Source organism: Diospyros lotus, chromosome 13, assembly GCF_014633365.1.
Source record: "Diospyros lotus cultivar Yz01 chromosome 13, ASM1463336v1, whole genome shotgun sequence".
Taxonomy (NCBI): domain Eukaryota; kingdom Viridiplantae; phylum Streptophyta; class Magnoliopsida; order Ericales; family Ebenaceae; genus Diospyros; species Diospyros lotus.
Window position 1 is genome coordinate 11,230,623 of NC_068350.1, and position 24,605 is coordinate 11,255,227.

Consider the following 24,605-nt stretch of genomic DNA (forward strand, 5'->3'; position numbering starts at 1 on the left):
AATAATAACAGGAGTTTTCATGGTATTTTCTAACTTCTACAACAAAAATTAAAGTTAAAATTGAAAACAGACCATAGTTATCAAACAACACGTTAAATTTTTATTTTTCTAAATAAAAACAAAAACGGAAGTTTGCTTAAACATTTACAAAAGATCTGCCAAAGGAAACAAAAACCGAAAGTTCTATCAAAGGACCCCGACTATGCAATTTATTTGAACATTTGTGTAAGTTTTAGTTTCCAATTATTTTTATACATTTCTAAATTTTGTCTTATTCCACTTATTATTTCTAAATTGTTTTATTTCCAAGATAACAGAAGCAGCATTGAGAATGAATTTTTGGTCCTTGAGTTATTATTGATTCATATTCTTACTGCAGTAACATATTTGTATTAGGCAGCATGTGCTTCTATATTGACCTTTTTTTTTGTTTTTTTCCCATTCCTTCCTTCTGATTGGTTGAAGAATCTATTGCATCTAAATGTTGCCGCATGTTATCTTAAAATGGGAGAATGCAGAAAGTCCATTGAAGCCTGCAATAAGGTATGTTCTCTAACCAAATTATATTTGTGTGCTCTATTTGCTTCATAACAGGAAATGCTGTATAGTTAAAACTGTCCTTTTACTTATGATGTGAGCAATAATGCTAGCGTAACTTTTTTTTTGTTTTGTTTTTTTTACATGTATGACCTCTGTACGTATGAAACCTACTCAAGTTTGTGAAAAGAAAAGGCTTGAATTTTTGGCAGTCATTTACATGTATGAAAGCTTTTTGCATATAGTACAAAGTTAAACTCCTATGCATTAAATCTGTCAATTAGATTGCAGCAGCTTTAGCTGAGTGAACAATAGTGCGAGTGAAGCACACACATGAAATCTGAAGATCAGACCTGCCATTGGTGACAAATGACAATTTGGATATTAGACATTGATTTTCCCCTTTAAGTGAGTGAATCAATACAACCATCATAGATTGAAGCATCCAGATCCAAATTTGTTTGCTCTAAATCTGAAGGTTCCAGCTTCTATGTTGTTGAATTTATCAAATTGATTTTTTGATAAATAAGAGATAACAACATTATGTGAATATGGAGATAACATGGATTAGATTATCAGATAGATGTGAAATATCAGATAGACTCAGCTTTAAATAATTTCGAAATTATTATATGGTTGTATATTTACATTTTTTTGTATCTATCTGATAGGCCTTAGTGAGCGTATAAATAGGGGCAAGAGGATTCAGTTTTTTCATGTGTAGAGAGTTCAATTCTTTTGTTTAATACAAGAGAGCATTCAGATTTAGATCTTAGGTATTTCTATTATTTTGTGAGTGTGTGTTTCTCAACACATGTAATGTAAAACGTATGTTTTCACATATTTGCAATGGCCGTTCATATGAATCAAGGAAACAGTGTACCTTGAATCTTTCCCCAAAAATGATTGAATCTGAATATTGATTTTGATATATGCTTCTGATGTAACATTTTCAGGTATTAGATACAAACCCTGTTCATGTGAAAGCTCTTTATCGTCGTGGGATGGCATACATGTCGGCTGGAGATTTTGAAGAAGCAAGGAATGATTTTAACAAGGTGACAACACTTGATTTATCTTCATCATTAGATAGCATACTGGATGAACACTCAGCATGTTCTAATTTCAATTCTGGGTGACATTAGATGATAAGCGTTGACAAGTCTTCTGAGCCAAATGCAAGGGCAGCACTTCTTAAAGTGAAACAAAAGGAGCAGGTAGATTCAAGAGCAATGAATTTTCATTTCTGTAGATGGAGTGGAAGGGATTTATGGATTGTTTGTTGACAAGCAGGAAGTTGAGAGGAAGGCCCGGAAGCAGTTTAAAGGACTGTTTGACAAGAAACCAGGGGAAATTGCGGAAGTCGGAACCACAAATACTGAAGATCAGGTTTCAAGAGAAAGTGAGAAAGATAATGAGGATGATCCAGATGGAGATAGTGATGAGCAACACGGCGAGGCTGCAGCTGCTGCCCCTCGAACGAGTTTTCTGTCCCAGTTGTGGCCTTCTGGTAGAAGACTATTCAGATCGCTTGGGCTACAAAGGTGCTCCATATTATGAGTTTAACTTAGTATTTCAGAAACAGAGATGCACCCAACTCTTTAACGTTTTCTCAAATGTTTTCACTTAGAAGAATCTGCTTGTTAGGATTCAGTTAAAGCCCATAAATCTTGGACACCCTCCACCAAAAGGAAAACCATAAAATAGAGTAGGAGAAGAAGAGAAAACACACGAGGGGGATGGGAGATCTTTATGGTGTTTGTTGACTAATTAGTTTTGTCTCCATCATTTGTACCGTCCACCATGTCATTTTAATGAAATTTGAAGTGATACTGATTATGAAGTGAAAGGTTATTGCCTTTTGCTTGCTGTTACTTTACTTCACATTCTGTATCGGGGTGTTGTCACTGGGTGATTAATTAATGATGGATCGCAATTTTGCCCACTTAAGACTCCCTGGTAGGAAAATTTATCACACTAATGTCTGGAAACTAGTTTTGTTGCGGATTTTTGTAGCGCTAATGGGTCACTCATTTTCATTTTGGGTCTGCATCTCTTGAAGCATGGGTCTTTCCTTATTTGCTTGCAGTTGATTGTGTTAGTGTGTGCCTTTTAGGTTAAGTGTTGAAGTTGTATTTGATATATTACGATATGATATATTTGTTGAGTAATATATCTAGTTGTTTCATGTTCGTGTTATTTATTGGCAAGTTTTGTCTTTTGTAGTTATTCATTCATTTAGTAATTACTTAAATACAAGATGCCAAGACAAAGTTCTTAGGTTTACTCTCTGTAAAAAGGAATTGAGATGTGACTTCAATTGTAAAGTTCTTGATACACTTAAGAGTATAACCTTAAATGTCCCTGATCAAAAGTGTCATCGAGACGGGACATCAATGACACAAAAAAATCGGTGTGCTATGTTGTTGTCTTTAGGAAAGATAGTAGTTGATCTTACAAACTACAGGTATGGGATACCTAAGCTAGTACACAGGTATTTGTTGGTGAATACAAGTTCATTGGATAATGATCTGATCAAAATGATTCTTTATGGATCTTGTAAGAGTGCCTAAGGAAATCTCTAGTGGCGGTTGTACAAGTGATCCTTCGACTTGAGGTCATCACTGTGTCTTGTGTATGGATTCGTATGCTTTAACATTGTTAAGGAAGTATCTCAATAAAGGGTGTGAGTATGGTAGTGATTGGGTATGCCATGAAACATGTGTATAAGCCAAGACAGAATTCATCGCTCCTAATTTGGAGAGATATGTCTTATGGGCCATTTTGGAGAAATATAGTTTGTAAGTCTATGGCCATAGCATGATAGAGATCCTATAAAACTATACTTTTTGGGAACCAAAGAAATATGATAATCAAGTACTGAATGGTGATTGATGCACAATCCATGTCCCCACTTGATTGAGACACTTTAAACCGATAAGAGGATTGAATTGCATGAAAAGACAATCACTAAAATGTAGTAATCATAAATTGATCCTTCTACCAATTGAGGGTCATGATGGGTTGCTAAATTTTGCTCATGGTCTATAGCTTTAATTGATAAAATCATGGCCAACGTATGTAGAAGTCTAATGGGTTACACACAATAAGGGTTTGCAATTACAAGGTAATGGCGGGATCGATTAGGATTGGAGAATCCTAATGAAGAGTTAGAGTTCTTAAATATTAATAGTTAATATTTTAAAATTTATAATAAATAAGTCTTTTAATTAAGTTTGTCTTAATTCATCTGAAACTCTAGTTGAACTAGATTTATCCAAATTAAGGGCTTGGATCTTGGTGGATTGTTACTTAATTAATATATAAGTTTACTTATAAAATTAATCTAAAGATATTGGATGGATTAAGGAGCTTAATGAGCTGTTTTAAAGTGTTTAAAACTAAGGCCCAATAGGTTATTTTAAGGTGTTTAAAATATAAAGCTCAAGGAGGATAAAAGGGAAAACCTAATTCTATGTTTTAAAGGGTTTAAAATATGGGCTTAAAATACCATGCAGTCCAAAATCTTAATTAAGGTTGTGTGCCTAAGGTTTATAAATAGGCCTTATGTGGTTCCTTTTGTATTGAACCGCATGCCTCTCTTATTCATTGATGCGTTTGACGTGCATGAGAGAAAGCTTCCAAGCCGCTCTCTTGAGCCAGCACTCTTCCGTCCTTAAGGAAGTCGCCCTCTTTAAGGTTCTTGGATTGCAAGCTTGCGTAGATATCGTTAGAGGCCAGACACTTGAACAACTTCATGATCACCGCTTTTCGAGATTTAATCTTCATGTCAAGAGGTAATCTTTTTTTCATTCTACCATAATCTATCCCTTTGGAGAGATCTTAAAGGCATTTATAGTTAAAAAATTTTATTTTTTCTGTTACGTTATGATCCTAGAATACCTTCAGATTGTGTGTCAATTGATTCTTTTAGCGGTTAGGGCACTACTGATCTAGTGGAAGCTGATTTATCCAACGTTGCACGGTATGAACCTCCAGAATAATAAGAAAGAGAACTTCCAAAGTGGGAAAGACACCTCCTCCTCCTCCTCCTCCTCCTCAATCACACATGACAGCTATCTTTGATTCCTTCGCCACCCCCCGGGGGGGGGGGGGGGGGGGGGGGGGGGGGTTGTTTGTGTAGACAACTTCAAAAGAATCTTCTGTTTATGCTTTTTATATAATCCACAGTTCTCTCAGCCATCGAACTTCTCGAAATAGCATTTGCCATTGCGAGTCTGAAGCACCTTGTTTTTCCCATCCGGATCATTCGTCGTTTACCTCTCTCTCTCTCTCTCTCTCTCTCTCTTCCCGCTGGTAGTGTTAGCATCCTTCACATTTCCATCGGCAGTACCATTTCCTATGGATAATGATTCTGGAGCTAGAAATTGTCAATTGGACAACATCCAAAATTACTCTTCTATTGGGTCTAACACGATGATTGTGACATTGAATGTAAGGATAATTTGAACATTTTGTTCAATCGATATCTCTTTTTCAGTCTAATAATATTTTTGTTGACATCAAAATCATTGGCCATAGATGTTGTCTAGGAAGGGGAGTCCCACTTCATGGTAAGTGATAACTAGAGGTTGATAAGCCCTAACAATAACATTGACATTTGAGAATAATAACATTTTGATCTTTACTTTTATAATTTTAAATAGTAATTCTAAAATTATTTTTGCATTAATGTTAACAATTACAATAATTGTTAAAACCAATGTAAATGCATTTTAGACATCTCATTTAATAAAATTATCATTTAAGATTATAAAATAATACCAAATAGCTTGTACTAACGTTTAAAAAGCAGCAATACATACACCCCCGGAACAATTACTTTAATTTATTGTCACTCATTGAGAACAAGCACTCAAATAACAGGTACAAACAAAAAGACAACCAAAAAAAAAAAAAAAAACAGAAGATTTAATGAACATCAATCGGCAGATTCAAACAAGATCAAAGAACCCAAGAAAGGATTTCTAAATATATATATATAAAAAAAAAAACGCATCCTTAGTTGTATCAAACTTTAGGAGAGAAGCCGTTTGTGGCCTGCTCAGCCCGGGAAGGTGTCGCCGCTGCCCAGAACTTGAAGATGAAGAATCCGACGGCGTGACCGGTGACGGCCACTATGAAGATCCCAAGGTTGAAGGACATGACAGCGAGCATGACCAAGTAACCAAGAGCTGTCCGGAGAGCATGGGCAGCCGCTTGAGTGAGCCCGCCGGCGACCGGGCTCCTCCACCGCTTGGTCGCCTGGAAGGCTGCCAAGAGCTCGGAGGCTAAAGAGAGGAAGAAGACGAAGAAGAGAGCCAGTAGGTACATGGAAAGGCTGTGTTTGGGCCATCCTTGGAAGAGAACTATGGCGTCTTTGCCCCAGTAGAAGCTCATGTGCATGATCATGTCGTTCATGTTCATGGTGGTGTGATTGGACATTGATCCCGGCGGCATAGGCATGCCGCCGCCGCCGTGGTTATGGTCGTCTGACATCCTCCGGAGAAAAAGGAGATGGGACTCTTGGGAGGCTATAACAAGAGATAACTACACTCATATATTTATAAGGGTTTAAATAGCTTAACAATATTAAAAGTTTAATAGTTTTTATAAGAGAAATTGAAGTATAAGGACTAGTTTATTATAATTTACAGACCATAAAGTTTAGGAACCAATAGTGTTACTTACCCTTTATATAGGTATAAATATTATATAAATAAAATTTATAGTGTATATATTATAAATTTATTAAATTCATTTAATATTCCACAAATTAATTATGTACACAACACTTGAAAATTAATTTAGTGTTTAGATTTGGCCTAGTAAATTTAAAGCATAATTGCTTAGTGGACTATAGTATAATTTGTTGGCTAATGCTACTTGCCAATCAATTAGACAATTGATTTCACAATTTGTTTCAATTACAAATTTATCCTCACTTTCAATTACAAATCTACCCCCAAATTTGTTAACTACTCCCTCAGTTTCTTCCTCATACTCTCACACTTTCTCTTATTTTTCTCTCCCTCCCTCACCGCCGCGGCTGTTCCCCCTTTAAGAACTTGGAATTGAAGAACAGAACAAGAAGAAGAAGAAGTAGATGCTGATATATGTATGTATATATGTATATGTGCATCATAAACACAGTAACGTGTGCAACACACACACCCAAAGGGCTGTTGATTTTGGAGATGGATCTGAAATCATTGGCCTTGAATACTAGTACAGAGATGGGCAACCACTCCCAAGAAACGTCCCATCTCTATGTGAGAACAACAAAGCCTCAAATCGGGTTCATTTTCTGGGTCGTCCCAACCGTCGTTGACACATCCATCTCCTATCTCTCTCTCTTTCTCCACCATCATTGTTCGCTGCCGTGTCTGTTCTCGCCGTCGTTGTACTCGTCGCCGACGCAGCTGCCTCCGCCGTTGACACCTCCATCTCGTCTTTCTTTTTCTTTCTCTCTCTCATTTCCCATCTCTCTTCTCGTTCTCAGCGTTGTTTGCCTCCAACACAGCCGCAGCTACAGCCGCCGGCTCCATCTCTCCTCTCTCTCCGAGTATTCTCATTCTTGCTGCCGCCGTTTACTAAAAATGTATAGGGAAATTCTATTCACAGTCCACACTATTGCTCTTTACAACCACTCCCACAAAAATTCACTATCTTTCAAAAATCCTATTTTAGCCTTCACAGCCACCCACAACCATAACCATCTTTTTTCCTTTTTAGTCCCTATAGCCCACAGTCGCAGCCACCCATCTGCTCCATCTCTTTCTCCCCTCTGAATACACACACATACACACACACACACAGAGATATATACACACACACACGAAAACGCATGGCTGCAGCCATGGAACCCTGGTTCTCGATTGCTCCCCAAGAGTTCCATGGCCGCGGCCATGCGTTTTGTGTGTGTGTATATATATAGGTGTGTGTGAGTGTGTATATATGTGTGTGTGTGTGTGTGTGTATTCGTGTAACGTCCTAAAATTTGGAGATAAATAATAATTATGAACACCAGTGCTTAGGTCATTATTGAATATTTGAAGATTTAAGAGAAAGTATTCATTTATATTGTTTTGAGGAAGTAGGAAATTAAGGCAATTAATAATTTTATTTGGGGGTATTTATGGAAATAAAGAAAGAATAAAATAAAATAAATTAGTGTATTTTTTGAGATTTTAGGGTGTAAGTGAAATAAGGGAAAAATGAGTTGTAGGGTGTATATGTTGAATTTCGGAAGCTTTGAGGCGCTGGTGCAAATCTGAAAAATTGGTTGGAAGGCGTATATAAGTTGAAGACGAGTGGCAACCGAGTGATCGCGCGCGAGGACGGCTAGGCGAGGGACACGGGTTCGAGGCTGAAGGGGAGCAGGCACGCGCAAAGAAATTCGCTGGAATTTTTCCAGTGCAAGAAGCCCCGAAACAACGTCGTTTTAGGGAAAAAGGGGGTGGGTGCGCGGCAAGTGCGGGACGTGCCAGGTGGCGTGCCCTGGGCCACTTGTGGTGCCTTGGCCACCAAGATTCGTGCTGCTGGGCTTTTAAAAGGCCAATTTTGGCCAAATTCAGCCATTTTCAGGCCATTCCAAAGAAGGAAAAAGAGAGAAATGAGGAAGGAAGAAGGGGGCTCGACTCTAGCAGCAGAAATGGAAGGAAATGAGAAGAAATCAAGAGATTAATGAGCTCTTTGGTATTTAAAAATATCCTGGTAAGTGAGTAAAATTACTAAAAGTGCTATATATCTAAATTATAGATTTTATATATACGGATGGATTATGTAATATATGCGGTTGGGTTTAATTAATTAAGCCACGATTTTATTAATTGCTAGGAAATGTTTTACTTCGCATTAAGAGCGTAGAAAATGCAAGAATCGACTAAATAAAGGTAAGCTCCTAACCATTTCTTTACATTCTTTAAATCCTACGTGAGTCTTTGTGGTCTTTCGTACTTTAATCCTTCCCTCACCGTGACTCGGTTCCATACATTAATAATGATAATTCACGTGGCAATCACCCTACGACTTATATTTTATTAATGGGTTTATTGATAATGAAATGAGTTAAGCAATGATGTCTTGGTGTCTTCCATTCCATCCGTCACGGAGCTTTGTATCGCTTCGTTTTTCTTGGGAATGATGCCGAATCCATTGGGGCTAGGTTATTAGAAAGTGGCTATGGTCAAGATTATAAGATTATGTTAATAATTTATTATGAATGTGGAGATGGGTTCCTGTGTATAAGAAGAGGTGAGAACGTGAATGAGTTAATGGTGTCTGTGTTGTCAAAAGCATGAAGAGTCATGGTGAGTGCCTATGAAATGCTAAGTGTAGTGCAGATAAGTTAATGTCATCTAAGAGTATGTCTTAAGGGTATGGGGTACAGAGCCACTGACTGTCGACCGTAGGTTGTGGCAGTTGATGGCTGGATGTATGGGCGCCAGTTATCGGCTGTTATGATAAGCGCTAGACGGGCCAGAAGAGCTGGTATTGTCAGATTCCCGCCTTGACTTTGTGCATATCATAATGTGTGTGCTGCATGGGGTTGGGTTGCATTCATTTGGGGGACATGCTTTGTGTGTAATGGGGTGTGTGAGCATTTGTATGACTCGGTTGGTTTAAGAGCCAACTTGGGTACTCTAGGTGAGCCGGTGCATTTAGAGCACATCACATGTGTGAATTCCTGTGTAGGCGTAGCATGGCCTGATACTTGGTTTATGGGGGCTTTGTCATCACGTTTATGTTGTTAAAACCATTGTATTTCCTATTTGTTGCATTGCATGGTGAGAATGTGCAGTTTTAAGTGATGAGTATGGGTGATGGGTGGCACCCACCACAGAACATATGTCGTGGAAGTGGCCAACGGTTTGGTGTGGCCCACCACAGATGTTATGATGAGTAGTGGGAAAAAGGGCATGATATGATATTATGTTATGATGAGAGACAGGAAAAGGCATGGTATGACAGGGGAAGTCAATGGATGAATGAGAGGGTAATAGCAGGTTGTGATCGTTGTTATTATAGCCTATTGTGGGCTACTAATAGGTTTGTATGTTGGACTTGGGCACCAATGTGTGTTTGATGTGGGCCCCAATAACTGTTTATGTGAAGTTCCTATATGTTTATGCATTTAGAGATAAGACAGGTACTAGATATAGTATGGTATGACGTGGCATTGACATAAATTGCATGGTGTGTTATGGGAGGAGTTATGTCTTTAACCTACAACCTTTCTTTCATGAGCTTGTTGAGTCTGGCAACTCACATTTGTTTTCCATCATTCTAGATAAGAGAATCGTTTGAGGTATCAGGTACATTTGACGGGGTTGGATTCAGTTCATCAAGCCATGATAGCAAGTGCATAGCTTTTCTGAAACTAGATCCTGGGTGTCATTGTGCTTGTGTTAAGGTTAATGTTTTATGTTTTCGAGATGGGTGTATGTTATGTAAGCTCAGGTGGGCTCACGGGGTGAATGCTTGTGTAAGAATATGTTGAGGACAATTATGATATATTATGTGATAAAAAGAGTATGGTTTTATTAAGGGTTGTGTGTGAGTTTTGGTTTGTATTATTGTTTTATATCATTCAGGTAATGACCCTCTCACGGATCCTTTATGCTAGTGGGGGTTCCGGGAGGTGGACCGTTACAATTCGAGAGAGAGAGAAAGAGAGAAAAAGAGAGAGAAAGAGATTTGGGTGCAATAAGAGAAAAAAATAGATGAAGCAAATGGGTGCTCCAACTGTGAGTTGTGGGGAATAAAAGGGAAGGAATATGGTTGTGGCTTTGGGTGGTTGTGAAGAGTAAAATAGAATTTTTGAAAGATATTGGTGAATTTTGGCGAGAGTGGTTGTGAAGAGCAATAGTGTAAGCTGTGAATAAAATTTCCCAAATGTATATTCTGTAAATCTTAGTTTGTGTAATATATATACTACAAATATATTTAGATAGAATATATTATATAAAAAATTTACATATATATAAAAACATATAAATATATTTTTAAATACAATTATAAACTACAAACACATTATATAAAATTATCTAAATTAAATTAAACTTATTTTATAACTTTTAAAAATTATAGCTTGTAACATGGTAAAATTTTTAAAAGTCGGCTTGTTATTTTTAAAAAATTGTTTTATAATTTTATAATTATCTTATATTCATCATAATATAATTATATTTTTTCTTTTTATCATTAATATAAAATATAAAATTTTATATATTTTTATGTTTTTATTTATTTATATTACTTGAAATAAAAAGTCAAATTATATGTAAAGTTGTATCAAATTATTAGTATATATTTTTATTTAAAAAATATATATAACCTGAAATTATGAGGTGAAAGCGAGGGAGAGAGAGAGAGAGAAAGAAGAGAGTACGAGTATGAGGAAGAAGGAAGGGTAGATTTGTAATTGACACAGAAGATAATTTTATAATCAAAACAAATTGTCAAATCAATTGTCTAATAGATTGTGCAAGTAGCATTATCCTAATTTGTTATCGTTACGTCATCAAAAGTTGGGAGCTCAAAAAATATTGATTTAGGTATAATTCAAAAAAGTTTTTTTATTTTTTGACTCTTAACTATGTGTTAATTTGTTATTAAATTATGGGAAGTGGCACATGCTATGTATATATATATATACACACATCTAAATAAATAGTCATATAAAATATAAATAAGCTTTTGAATTTTGTTACTTTTCAAAATACAAATAGTTGTAGGCAGTTTTGAATGATTATTGGGCTGGCAATTATTTTATGCATATTCACTAAATTACTTGAGGGGGTGGGTTTGGACAATTAAAAATGTTATATAGTTTTAGAATAATGAAATTTTATATTTATTTTTTATATTAGAATAGATTCAAATATTGGGCATGAAGTAATTGTTGGAAAATAATTCTTTTATATTACCATAACTTTGTAATTATATTTTTTATATACACATGGGATGAGACATGACTGCTGGCTCAAGGCATAGGCCACTAATACCTATGCTCAGGGCCTTAAAAAGGGTGGGGTCCTCAAAAAATAAAAAGAGCATGCAAATAAAGAAAAAATAATTTTAATTTGATAAAAGTTGTATTAAATAATATATTTTTTTACATCGATACAATTTGTATCAAATAGTATATTTTTTATATTAATTTAGTTTCATATAAAATATGTCTCATTTAATTTAAAATAATATAAAAATTGATAATGAGAGTAAATAATTATGATGATTGGAAGAGACTATGACATGACATGGTTTTAATTTATTAATTTGAATGAATCACAAATTGACAAAACAATGGCCAAGAAATAGCCCATGAGAGAGAGGGATAGATAGATAGAGACGGCGCCGTTTGCTCCAATGAAGTAGAGGGATAGATAGATGGATAGAGACGGCGCCGTTTGCTTTTGGCATCTGCCATCTGGAGTTTCAACGATATAATAATCTCAAGAATCTCATGCATAATTATTCACGAAAACACCCCCACGGGGCTCCACCCAACTCAACATTTCCCCGTAGGAAGGCCCGACTCCACCTCCAAAACCCGGCTCCCGAAGATCAAGTACCCCACCGCATGACCCGACACGGCCGCCAGAAAGACGCCGCCATTGAAAGACATCAAAGCCAGCACCGTCATGTAGGTCGCGCCGGCGCGGACAGCGTGGATCGCCGTCCGGAAGAATCCCGCTGCGACGCGGTTGGCCCCCGGCTTCACGAGCTTGCAATGGGAGAGCCACTCCACGAGCGCCGCCAGTGCGAAGACGAAGACCAGCGCCAAGGCGTACATAGTCGGGCTCTTTCCCGGCCAGCCAGAGAAGAGCACCTCCGCATGCGTGCCCCAGTAGAATGCCGTGTGCGCCACCATTGTTCCGCGTCGAGCATGGCCGGACGAAGTGTTGAACCCCAGCGGGGGCGGCGGAGAGCCAACGACGCCGTCTTGCATGTTTTCGGTTCCTTGTGCAGTTGGGATGACCGATGGTAAGGGAAGTTAAAGACTTGAAGCTGCAGAAGGGAGTAGAAAGGGAGAGGCGTATTTGTTATATTGTCACGCTCCAAGTGAGAGAGTGCATGCACGCTCTCAAAATGGTTGATTTGGTAAATGACAACTAAAGAAGGGAATAATTCAATACTATCTAAGAGTGTACAATATTTAAAGAGTGTTTCTTATAATTTGAAACTTTCATGTTATGGATAAACACTTTTTATTATGTAAAGTATTATTTTTATTAAAAAAAATATTCTCATATATCCTACTTATAAGGTACTATTAAATTTTTTATAATACAAATATGTCATATAATATATTACATCTTTTAGTAAACAAGGACAAATACCACAAGTAACATAAAATTTCCTCCAAATTGAGATAACAAAGGAACATGAATTTTTATGCTCTAACCTAATAATTTATTCAATCCATTTAGTAAGCATTGATTGGTGAATTTATTATTGAGTTTAAGAATTCAGTGAGGTTGGTGGCTACATAATATCATCTTTTGATTGGTTCAATAATTATTAACTATTCAAATTTAACTTTTTAATTCTTAATTGAGTTTCAAAACCTCTCTAAACTTTGTGTACACGTGTTATCATTTGATTGATAAAGGCATTAAAGGTGTCATATTTAATGTTCTTAAAACACAAGATAGAAAATCTTGCGTTCAAATATATTTTATTAAATTACTATAACCATTAATGCATGGTAATAATGAATTATTTTTACATACCGTTTTGAATTTATGAGGGGGAGTGAGGGGCACGCGCCTACAATGGCTGTGGGTAGCAACAATCTCCTTCGCAGGAGAGGAATACGTGACTTGCTCTTGCATTGCGACCAAGCAAGCAATCTTTCTTTTTCTTTTTCCTCAGTATTCTTTCTTTTTCTTTTCTTTTTTGTTTTTGTTAATTAATGAAATTTTATATCTAACTATTTTCTTGGGAGTTTATTTTATAGGCGTGTAAATAAAAATATAAAATTTAAATTAAAATATATTAGATGATATTTAATAATTGTAATTTTTTTATATAAGAATAAAAAAATATAATAAGAGATATTAGAGATTTTGAATGAATTGAGCATCTCGTGGGCTAAACTGAGTTGACTTACTGTATAAAATAGAGTCGGGCCAAGCTTAATTGACTTATTTGATGTCAATAAACGAAACAACTAGAACAAAATGGATGAGAAAAGCAAAACAAAAGGAATAAGTCTAGTCAACTATATATTTTATTTTTATTTTTTAAAAAAATTAAATGAAGATTAGTCTTAATATATATAATATATATATATAGAATAAAATTATTTTTTTGAAACTGCATTTATTTTTTGTAATTTGAGTTATAAAATATTTTAAATACCCGTAACAAATCACTATTTACTTTGGATTGTAAAAAATAAATATAGTGCAAACTAAAAATAATTAATCTCTCTCACATATATATATATAGTGATAAAATTCTTAAATTTATTATAATAGATGGGTCACTAACAAGAATGGACACTAAAGCTACGTTCTTTTACTTTACTATTTTCAAGTTATTTTTAATTTTTAATTTTATAAAATAATAAAAATGCGTTCTTTTTATTGTTTTTAAATATGTATTTTTGAAAATAAAAAAAAATTATAAAGAAAAAACAAAATAATAAAAAGTTGTTTTGAGTGTTTCTATTCAAAATAAACTCTAAACTCAAAACACATTTATTTTTTTATTTATTCATATTTTATTATTATAATGAAAAAAATATTACAAAATTCATTAACTTTAAAATGTATATATATTTTTAATAATATATTAACATTAAATATTTCTAATTTACTGAATAATCAAATTTATTGAATAAAATATTATTAAAAAATTATTTTTAAAATTTCAAAGAGAATGCATTTTCTAATTTTTAGTTTTGAAAAATAGTTTTTCAAAATGACAAAGGGAACACATTTTTAATTTTCTAAAAATAGACTATCAAAACAAAAAACTGAAATGAATTCAAAACTCAAAATTGAAAATTGAAAAGTAAACAGAACGCAACCTAATTGTTTCGATTTTAATTTTTAGAATAATTACAAACATAACCACATGATTATGAGTTTTCATAACCAACTTCTTAATAATGGATTAATTGTATTTGTAATTTTTATTCGTGACTATTTTAATAAATTGTATTATTAAATAATTTTTTTTTATTTTAATAAAGAATAGGAAACCAACACACAAATATATATGAAATTGGTAGTCAAAATTGAAAATACACACTTAGATTAAACTTAAGTTAATGATTACACAATTAAATTAGAATTGACCTCAACAAATTTAACAAGTGAAATGATAGATAGATTTTATGAAAATGATTTTACTATTTTTTTTTGGATATTGTTATAATATATTTTAAGATCACAATTTTATTAATTTAACATTATTGTAAATAAATTACAACTCAAAAATATTTTATAACGAAATATATATTTAAATTAAAAATTTATAAACTAATACGATATTATCTATTTGATGAGAGAACCCTTGAAAGGATAAAATTACTAAACTATTTTCAAAGAACGACATATTTCACCTTACCACATGTCTTTATTTCTAAGTTATAAGACAATAATACATATCTCGCTATCTAGTACAAACTCAAGACATAAATCAACAATTTAATTAATCTTAAATGATCCAAAATAAATTTGGAAGATTTGCTAATATCCTAATGTAGTTTAAAGAATCATCCATCAACTCATAATTGTTGAGTCTAAGAATTTTGAAGATAATATTGAGTAGTAAATCTATTTAATTCATTTAACCTACTACATACATAGTGGTATTCTATACTAACTTGAGTGTCAATTGGAGGATAACTCTAAGCTAGCCTCCTTTTGCAAGTGTTAATGTCGAGCAAAATTTTGATGATCATCCCCCAACCATCATCAAAATAAAAATAAATATTATATATATAAATAAATTATTAACTATGTTTATAGACCTACCCTACTATGATTACGATTATTTTAAATAACAATAACCTTAATTATAATTGATAATTTTTTTAACTTTAACCTATCTATTTTACTCAATTTTTTTACCATATATACTAAACATATTAACCTAACAGCCATCCCTAGTAACCAGTTTAACTTACTTTAAGGTTCTCTTAATTTATTAACCTAACACTTTTTTTTAATTTATTACTTTCCATAAAAGTTAAGGAATGACATTCTTAGATATATTTTGTTAAAATAAGTAAAACAAGAAAGTATTAAGATAATATTGAAATATTTTTTAAATTAAGATATAGAATGATTAAGATAAGATTGTAAAGCATTTCAAAATTTTTATTAAACTGTTTAAATTTTTTGGAATGCACTAAATGACACAAGTGTCATTTTTTTTTTCTTATCTATAATAAGGATTAAGATATGCTTATTTTGAGGGAGTAGAGATAATCATATATAAAAATATTAAGATAAGAAGTCACATAATTTTTTTTTAAGAATTATCAGATAAATTTAACAAATACGTTGAAAAAAATAAATATACGAAATGCTTTTCATATCTAATTTTTTTTATTTCATATTTTAGTTAACAAAAGAGAATTGTTTTTCTTAGATTTTTCAGAAGCTAATATTAGATTATAGTTTTAAATTGTGTAAACCCCTCAAATCACTTAATACCTGTGATTTGAATGATTTTATGCAGACTTAGAAAGACTGACAAGTTAATTGCTTATGATAATTTGATTTTAAAAACACCCTCAAAACCACCCCAAGGCCTACCCCTTATATCATCTATTATATATATATATATTTCAATTGTAAAATTAATATTGTTACTTTATTACATTCTTTCTATAATACTTTAATTGTTTATATATTTTTGGGATAGAAGAAAAAATGGAGAGAGAAGACCAAGGATGTTTATTTATTAATCCAACTAGTCTCTACTCTCAGTCACGCGCGCGCGCGCAGACACACACACACAAACACACTCTCTCCCTCTCCCTCTCTCTATGTATGTATCTTTTGATATGCTAAATTATTGCTAATTAATAGAGTAAGGCACAGCAATGGCGGATTCAGAGAATGTGAGCAGCCTTGACGGGAGGCTTCTTCACCTCCCCCTTAGGAATCGTAACTACAAGCACCCCGTCGTGCATTGTGGCCTTCAACTGATCGGCCCTAGTGTCCTCCTGCTGCCGGACCCTCCTCAGGAACTGGCCGCTCCGCGCGGTGCCCACCATCGTCCCAGTCTAGCTACCCTCTCCACCGCCCTCTCGCCGATAATCTTAAGGACCCTGTCCCCATCCACCTGCACCGTCACCTCCTCCTTCCTCATCCCCGGCAGATCCACCTTAAAGACGTAAGCCACCGGCGTCTCCTTCCAGTCGATGTCTGGGCAGTTAAGTTCTGAGCCTTCGAGGCCCGGAAATAGAGCTCCATGGCCGGCGCCGAAGAAGGTATTTTGGAAAGGAGAGTCCTTCAAAGGATCCCTAACATCGAAGGAAAAGGACCGGTTCGTCGTGGACCAAAGGGTGGGATGATCGACATGGGAGGTGTTGAAGAAGATGGGAATCAAATGAGTTCTTGTTGAAGGCAAAGCATAGCCGAAGCTTCATTTATAGGCCAAAATGAGTGTGATTTCCTAATTTTACACAACAAACTACGAACCGTACTAAAATAATGTCGTAAAAATATTTTTTGAGTAAATTACAAAAATACTGTACTTTACTATAAATGTGTGTTTGATTGTATTATTTAGAATTTAATTTTAGGTAATGGTTGTCTAAAAAATAAAAATTACCTTACATTTTTTAAAAATGAATTTCATGGAAAGAAACTTTAAATAATTGTACTATACACATTTTTTGATAAAAAAATTTAAAATATTTGATTATTTTCATAAAAAATATGTGTAATGATTATACATTTTTTATGATAAATATGTGTAATCAAATACATTCTAAGTGTATGCTCATACTTTTAAAAATTACACTAATTTTTTCTCCTTTAAACATCTGGGTAATTGAGTATATATATATAAAATATCAGGGTACCATATAAAACTAACGGCATGAAATATTAATATAATTTCAGAGTAATAGAGACAGTCCATGTAACTATTAAACTATGAGATGCACTACTTGTATTTGTTCAAAATTTTAGGGGCGTGTAGTATATATTATGCTAAAGTTTTTGAGTGTACCCCTTATTTGAAAGAGAAGAATTTTTTTTTAAAAAAATTTTAATAAAAATTTATGAGAAATTAAATGAAAAACATAGCGGTTTCTAAAGCAGAAAAAAGAACCCATCCACTGTTGGGTTTGTAGCAACGGTTATTGTCGATATTCGGTAATAGTAGCTACTTCCGTTTATTTATTTATTTATTTATTTTATGTACCTGCCACATCATAATTTTTTTGACAGATGAAAAGTTTAATAATTGTTATAAGACAAATTAAAATATAAAGATTACTTTGTTACAAAATACAAAAATCAAAACCCAATAATATTATTTTCTCTATATTTATTTATAAGTAGAATTTTGGTACAGCAATAGAGATGATATTTTAGAATTGGAATCCCCTTTGCACAGAGTTTCAGAATAAACACCATCGGAAATTTAGGATAAGGGGGAATCCGTGGAAATGGATACACACACACACATAAAGTTAGACCACTTTTGCAAGGACCCAAAGAATCGATGCCACATCACAAATTAACTTATCCACCAACTAGGTTTAGGCATAGTGCTGGTCACATTGTTTTGGATGGAGCGCCTAGGCATGTTAATTATATGAGGATAATTTTGATTAATGGAAGGTTTCTTATCCATATATTATTATTATATATTCCTACTATTAATTTCACTTCATCGGAAGTAATGAGAGTAGCTCAGAAGGAATGTTTGAAATTAAGGAAAGACAACTCAACTCACGAGTACTGGGACAAATTTCAATCCTAACAAATTAAGTAAATGCATAATATAATATAGGGTTAATAGTTTGATTTATTCTGAAGTTAGGGCCATTTTGTAATTTTATCTCATTTTAAACTTTATTTTAATTTGATAATTGAACTTTAACATTGATGTCATTTTTATATTCAATTAACTAGACGTGTGGCTTGGTTTACATGACGACTAAAATGACGTACTGATGTGTTTAATAATTGATTCATCAATAAAATAACGTAATTTTGATAAATTTTTGCTGCAAATCATAAAGCAAAATGACAAGGTTTTGGTGAATTTAGTGGGGAGATGGAGGCAACATATAGTTGAGGGCATTGGCCTATTCTCAACCTCAAAAGCCATGACCTGACCCCCATGGCACCTGTACATCAAAGTGACAATACATCAAACATACCCCTGCGTCCATAAATTAAGTTACTCTCTTCGTCACAATTACAATTACAATTCAAACTAAAAATATTGCTTGCCTGCTTGGACAAGAATGACCAATAAATATTTAATACCAGCCTCCAACAGGCACGCTCGTGGTGTTTAGAACTTGTGGGTTTACAAGATTGAACTTTTTAGGATCATTCACGGGCCGGGTCGTATTGCCGAAATCTTGGGCCAAAACGTACGAATCAAATCCATGCAGGTGAATAGGGTGGTTCTGTGCACCCAACAATACTGTGTTTTGCATCACTATCTCGACTGTTGAATTAAACTTAAGTTTCTTCACTTTAGTCGACTGGTTTGTCATCCAAAAAGTGGGAGAGGGGAAAATTCAAAGGGGCGTGGGCGGGAGAGCGGGAAATTCAAGGGGGGAGGGGGGTTATTTTCAAAAATCATCAAATATAAATAATATATATATAGAAAAATAATATTTTATACTCAATAATAAATATAAAATAATATATATAAATAATAAACAAAATCTCAAATTTAGAGTATCTTATCTTCACGCAATTCACAAGGTTTAACAATTAATCGATATTTCACGATCTATGGTGTAATACTCTTTGTAGTAGCGATTCTTATATATCGTATTAACAATCAAAATATGGTCTAAAGAAAAAAAATTTCTATTTCATAGGACTTCTTCCTATACCTATTGTAACGGCCTGCTTCTCGAAGTCTCCATTAGCATAGATAATCTATGAGATGGTCATTATTAAAATGATATAGAACAATCCCCATCAACATCTAGCAAAAGAATTGTCGCATATAACATTTCACAACAACCCTTTCATAGCCAACCACATAGTTACTCAAGTCAAGATCTTACATAACCGTACACAACATGAGACGTTTCGGAACTACATAATATACATCGATCTCAAAAACAAAATAGCATTACCCTAACCAAGCAAAACGACACACATGAACCTAGTTTTGGGAGAACTCTACACATATTATCATGACTTAATGGTCTGGACCCAACCCTACTAAACATGTAAGGGCACACTCTCGAATATTTTCGTTAGCATAGGATATTCGAAAGGAGGTCATCACAGATGATATAGAACAAATCATAATAAAACAAACAACTCAATTCACTACTAACAGCAAAAACTATAAATTAAGGTTTAGTTACACTTCTAATAGCTTAAGAGTTCGGGCTCGACGGCCATACAAAATAAATAAGAGAATCTAATGTTAATTAACAAAATAAGAATCATTTCATCTCAAACCTTACCAAAATGTTAAACAGGGTCTTCAAATTAGGACGCGTCCCCGTACACTACTATCCTTAGGCCTTAGTCCAACTGGACTAGCCCCCAATAATAGCCTTCCCTTTACCTGAAATGGCAAAGAAGATCAAGTGAACCACAAGACTCAGCAAGTTCTAGGACAATAAACAATGAACATGAACCAAGAATAAGGTGACACAAAAAAAGAGTCATTACAAAAAAATTGATTTTTAGCTGCGATTTTTTTGCGGCGATTTTTAAAATTGCAGTAAAAAATGGAATTTTGCGGCAGTTTGTAAACCGTCGCAAAATACACTTTTAGCGGTAGTTTTTTTAACATTTTGCGACGATTTTAAAAATCGTCGCAAAATTCAATAAAACATTCAATTTTGTGGTAGTTTTCAAAAAACTACCGTTAATTTTAGAAAATAATTAAATAATTTAAAAATAAAATTGAATTTAGCGGCGATTTTTGAGAAACCGCCACTAAATTAAAAAATAATTAAATAATTCAAAATTAAAATAAAAATACATTTGCGACGGTTTTTCAAAACCACTGCAAAATTGACTAAAAATTAAATTTAGCGGTGATTTTTGCGAAACCATCGCTAAATCAAAAAAATAATTAAATAATTTAAAATTAAATTAACATTTGTGGCAGTTTTTAAAAACTGTCGCAAAATTCATTAAAAAATTAAATTTAGAGGCGGTTTTGAAAAATTGCCGCTAAATTAAAAAATAATTAAATAATTAAAAATTAAAATTAAATTAACATCTGCGGCGATTTTTGAAAACTGCCGCAAAATTCATTAAAACATTAAAACATTAAAATTCATTAAAACATTAAATTTTTAATTATTTAATTGAAAAATAATTAAATAATTTAAATTAAAATTAAATTAACATTGAGGCGATTTTAAAATTTGAATTTTATTTAAGAAAATAATTTAAAATTAAATTAATAAAAAGAAATATAAAATCTTAAAAAGAAATTTAAAATTTAATTTAAATTAATTTCAAAATTATTAAAAAATTTAATTTTAAAAATAAAAATAAAAATAAATTTAACAAAATTTTAATAATTTTAAAAAATATATAATTTTTTTTTTATTTTTAATCAATTAATTTAGTTAATTTAATTCAATTAATGTATTTTTAATTGATTCCTTTACTCTTTTAAAAAATAATAAATTAATTAATATTTTTTAATTTATATTAAAAAATATAAAATATAATTCTGAAAAATAGTAGTTGTTTTGATATATAATTTATATATGCGGTTGTATAACAAGGGGGCTTGGCAGATTAGAAGGTTTCGCGCGTACATGCGCATAGAGGAGGTCACGGGTTCGAAACTGGGGAAGGGGAGCCTTACCACATGGCGCGCGGATATGTGGCCACGTGGCTGGGCGCGGGCGCGGGCGGGTGGGCCACTTGGGAGAAATTAAATTTTTAATTTTAGCGGCGGTTTCTAGAATCGCCGCTAAAATTAAAAATTTTAATTTTTTTTAATTTTTGTAGCAGTTCAAAAACCACCGCTATATATTTTAAAAGTCACTGCTAAATCACTAATTTTGCGGGGGTTTAAAAATTGCCATAAAAAATATGATTTGCGGCGGTTATTCCAATGGTTGGTCAAAACCGCTGCTGAATGCTCCGCGATGACTGATTTAGCGGCAGTTTTAAAAATCGCCACTAAATTACTTAGCGGCGGTTAAAAACCGCAGCTAAATGCAAAAAAAACCGCCACTAAATGCCAATTTTTTTGTAGTGAGTAATCTAGAACTCGACAGTTATATACAAGTTTCACAATTTAATACTTGATTAATTCCAAGTTAAATGTATCATACTACCATGTCCTAGTATGCAAATGTGTATATAAATTTAATATCAGTATCCAATCTCATAGGCTCGCAAGCTATCAATCAACATATGCCAAAGTATATCACATAAGCAAAACTTCACGATAAATATGGAGCCAATCTGCTAAGCTATGGGCACCTCGTCCCGCGCCAGGTGCTCTAGGATATCATTTTCCTCGGCGCAAAATATTAGGTGTGCAAAAATAAATAATAATGTACCACATAATATGCATATTGAATGTGTGTGAAACGTGTCACGCATTCACTTCTATATATATATAAACATCATGAATTCCATCTAGCAAGTTGTTGCCATACTTTTATATATATTTTATGTCTATCTCACAATACTGGATAATCTTTCCACTCATATCAAGTATGCACACGAAATATAATAATTTACTCAAGAATTAGTTTAATCAATTTACTAATGAATTCTTTACAATTTATTTGTATGCATCCTAAGCATTTATATATGTATTTTTCTTTACATATAACTTGAATTATTCGATTTAAGACATCAAAATTAGGTAGAATGTATTATGATATATATATATATAATTAAATATAATTAAAAAAAACTAGAAAAGACTTCTGGACCAAAAATTCTCCTTTACAAAAATAATTATGAGAGGGAATTATTTTATGTATATATTTTTGGGTGGGACTTCAAATTACAGAGGGTGCGTGGGTGCATGTGTTTACATATATATTTATATATATTATTTACTTGGGTGCCTCTAACTTACAGTGGGTGTGTATATGTTTACATATATATTATTTATACTATTTGGGTGCCTTGTGCTTTCAGTGGGTCTACATTTTTGTTAGCATATAAGGCTATTAACAAAACAGAGGCTTAAGAGAGAGAGAAAGAGCATTTCCAAGCAAGCAGTTGCCCTGCCGCACATATATATGTATATGTATGAGAATGTGACTGGGTGGGTTAGCTGGGATAAGGGGCATTAGGATGGTTGTATAATATATATATATATATGTATATATAAGTGGATTGCTCAAACAGGTACAAGGATGTTTCTATGGTGCACAGATATATATATACTAAGCGAGTGATCCGAATATGGCAAGGGAGGGATGAAGTCGAGTTTATATATATATATGTATATCTATACAGTTTGAATAAAGCATGGGGTATCCGAATAAATAGCGAGAGTACACTACCGTGCTTATATATCTATATATGAATATGTAAATGATGGATTGGCTGGGACAAAAATAGGGGGCGTGCGTATATGTATATACAAGGGCTGTTAGCATATATATATATGGATATACAAGTGGATCACTCGGATGGGACAACAATGGTGGATATACAAGTGGGTTATATATGGCTGGGACAACAATGGAGGCTGTTATATATATATATATATATAACCTTTACTTACCTTAGGCCATTCCAGAAGTAAAGCTTGGAGTAAATCAAATCCCATTTGGACACATCAAAGGGCCTCACAGGGAATAGAGAAACAGAACAATGGTTGAAATATAGAGAAATAGAATAACAGTTGATTATATTTCACGTAATACATAAGGAGTGTATGGATAGAATTTGGACTTGAAATAAAATAGAAATACAGGAGAAACTTGCCTGATGAAAGGTGTAAAACAACCAGCAATAGAACACGCAGCAAATGAATGAAGAAGAAGAAAAAACAGAAGAAGAACATAGAGAAGAACGAGGTTATGAAGCGGCTGGAGAAGGAGGAACTTAAGTGATGGCTAATGGAATAGGAGACAGAATCAAGCACCAAATCATCCAAATGGTACAAAATCAGTGTACAGGGAGAACAGAGAATCAAAAGGGAGAGGGAGAGAGAGTTGCAGACGCCTGCTACTTCAAGCAGACAGCCTGCTGCTTTCCATTTTTGTTTTGTTTTGTTTTTTTTATCCACATAATAAAATTTAAATCCTATTACCTTTGGGCCTAAGTGTAGCGACCCGTAAATAGCAGATTAATTTAATTATTGAATTATTGTGTTAATCCAAATTAAAATGAATATTAAAATAAATTGTTGTTATAAATAATAATAGATTATGTGATTTTATGAAAATAAGAAATTAAGGTAATAAATTAATTATTTTAGAATATTTCTGGAATAAGAAAAAAAATTGAAATAAATTAAATTGTGAAATTTTTATAAGTTCCGGGCGTTAGTGTAGATAATTAAGGGGGTGTGTGTGTGAATTTTGAAAGTTGGAGGGTGCTAGTGCGAATTTCAAAAAAGGCCGAAAAGTCACCTTAAATATAATGTAGGGTGTATATAGGTTGAAGGTGGCGTGCGGGCGTGAGAGGTCGCGCGTGAGGGCAGTCGTGGGCGAGGCACGGGTTCGAATCCGCGGTCAGGCGCACGAGGCTGAGGGAATTTGGCTGATTTTAATCAGCCTTGGGCGTCGAAACGACGTCGTTTCGATTGAGGCTGTGGCCTCCCAGCGGCTAGCCCGCGCGTTGCCACGTGGCTCCTCCTCATTCTTTCATTTTTGCCTCAAATTAAGCCCAATTTCGGGCGTTTCTTTCGCAACAAAAGCAGCAAATAATTGG

At 33.6% G+C, this 24,605-nt stretch overlaps 3 protein-coding genes across 3 annotated transcripts in view; 1 reads left to right on the forward strand and 2 right to left on the reverse strand.

Annotated features, from left to right (window-relative positions):
• LOC127788445 (peptidyl-prolyl cis-trans isomerase PASTICCINO1) overlaps positions 1-2,482 on the forward strand; it is a 30,935-nt gene extending 28,453 nt beyond the window's left edge. Inside the window, exons 18-21 of the mRNA XM_052316705.1 lie at positions 466-543; positions 1,494-1,595; positions 1,683-1,754; positions 1,831-2,482. Coding sequence (XP_052172665.1) covers positions 466-543; positions 1,494-1,595; positions 1,683-1,754; positions 1,831-2,097 — 519 coding nt within the window. The 3' untranslated portion in view covers positions 2,098-2,482. The remainder of the gene's footprint in view (positions 1-465; positions 544-1,493; positions 1,596-1,682; positions 1,755-1,830) is intronic.
• A 2,995-nt stretch (positions 2,483-5,477) lies between these two features.
• LOC127789216 (copper transporter 6-like) lies at positions 5,478-6,055 on the reverse strand. Its single transcript, XM_052318038.1, has one exon. The coding sequence runs from the start codon at positions 6,034-6,036 to the stop codon at positions 5,569-5,571; it is 468 nt and encodes a 155-aa protein (XP_052173998.1). The 5' UTR covers positions 6,037-6,055; the 3' UTR covers positions 5,478-5,568.
• A 5,922-nt stretch (positions 6,056-11,977) lies between these two features.
• LOC127789183 (copper transporter 1) lies at positions 11,978-12,537 on the reverse strand. Its single transcript, XM_052317996.1, has one exon. It carries the CDS (start codon positions 12,491-12,493, stop codon positions 12,053-12,055), a length of 441 nt encoding a protein of 146 aa, XP_052173956.1. The 5' UTR covers positions 12,494-12,537; the 3' UTR covers positions 11,978-12,052.
• Between the last annotated feature and the right edge of the window lie 12,068 nt (positions 12,538-24,605).

Excerpts from the sequence above, each read along its gene's own strand:
- LOC127789216 (XM_052318038.1), bottom strand. The coding sequence starts at position 6,036 with ATGTCAGACGACCATAACCACGGCGGCGGCGGCATGCCTATGCCGCCG.
- LOC127789183 (XM_052317996.1), bottom strand. The coding sequence starts at position 12,493 with ATGCAAGACGGCGTCGTTGGCTCTCCGCCGCCCCCGCTGGGGTTCAAC.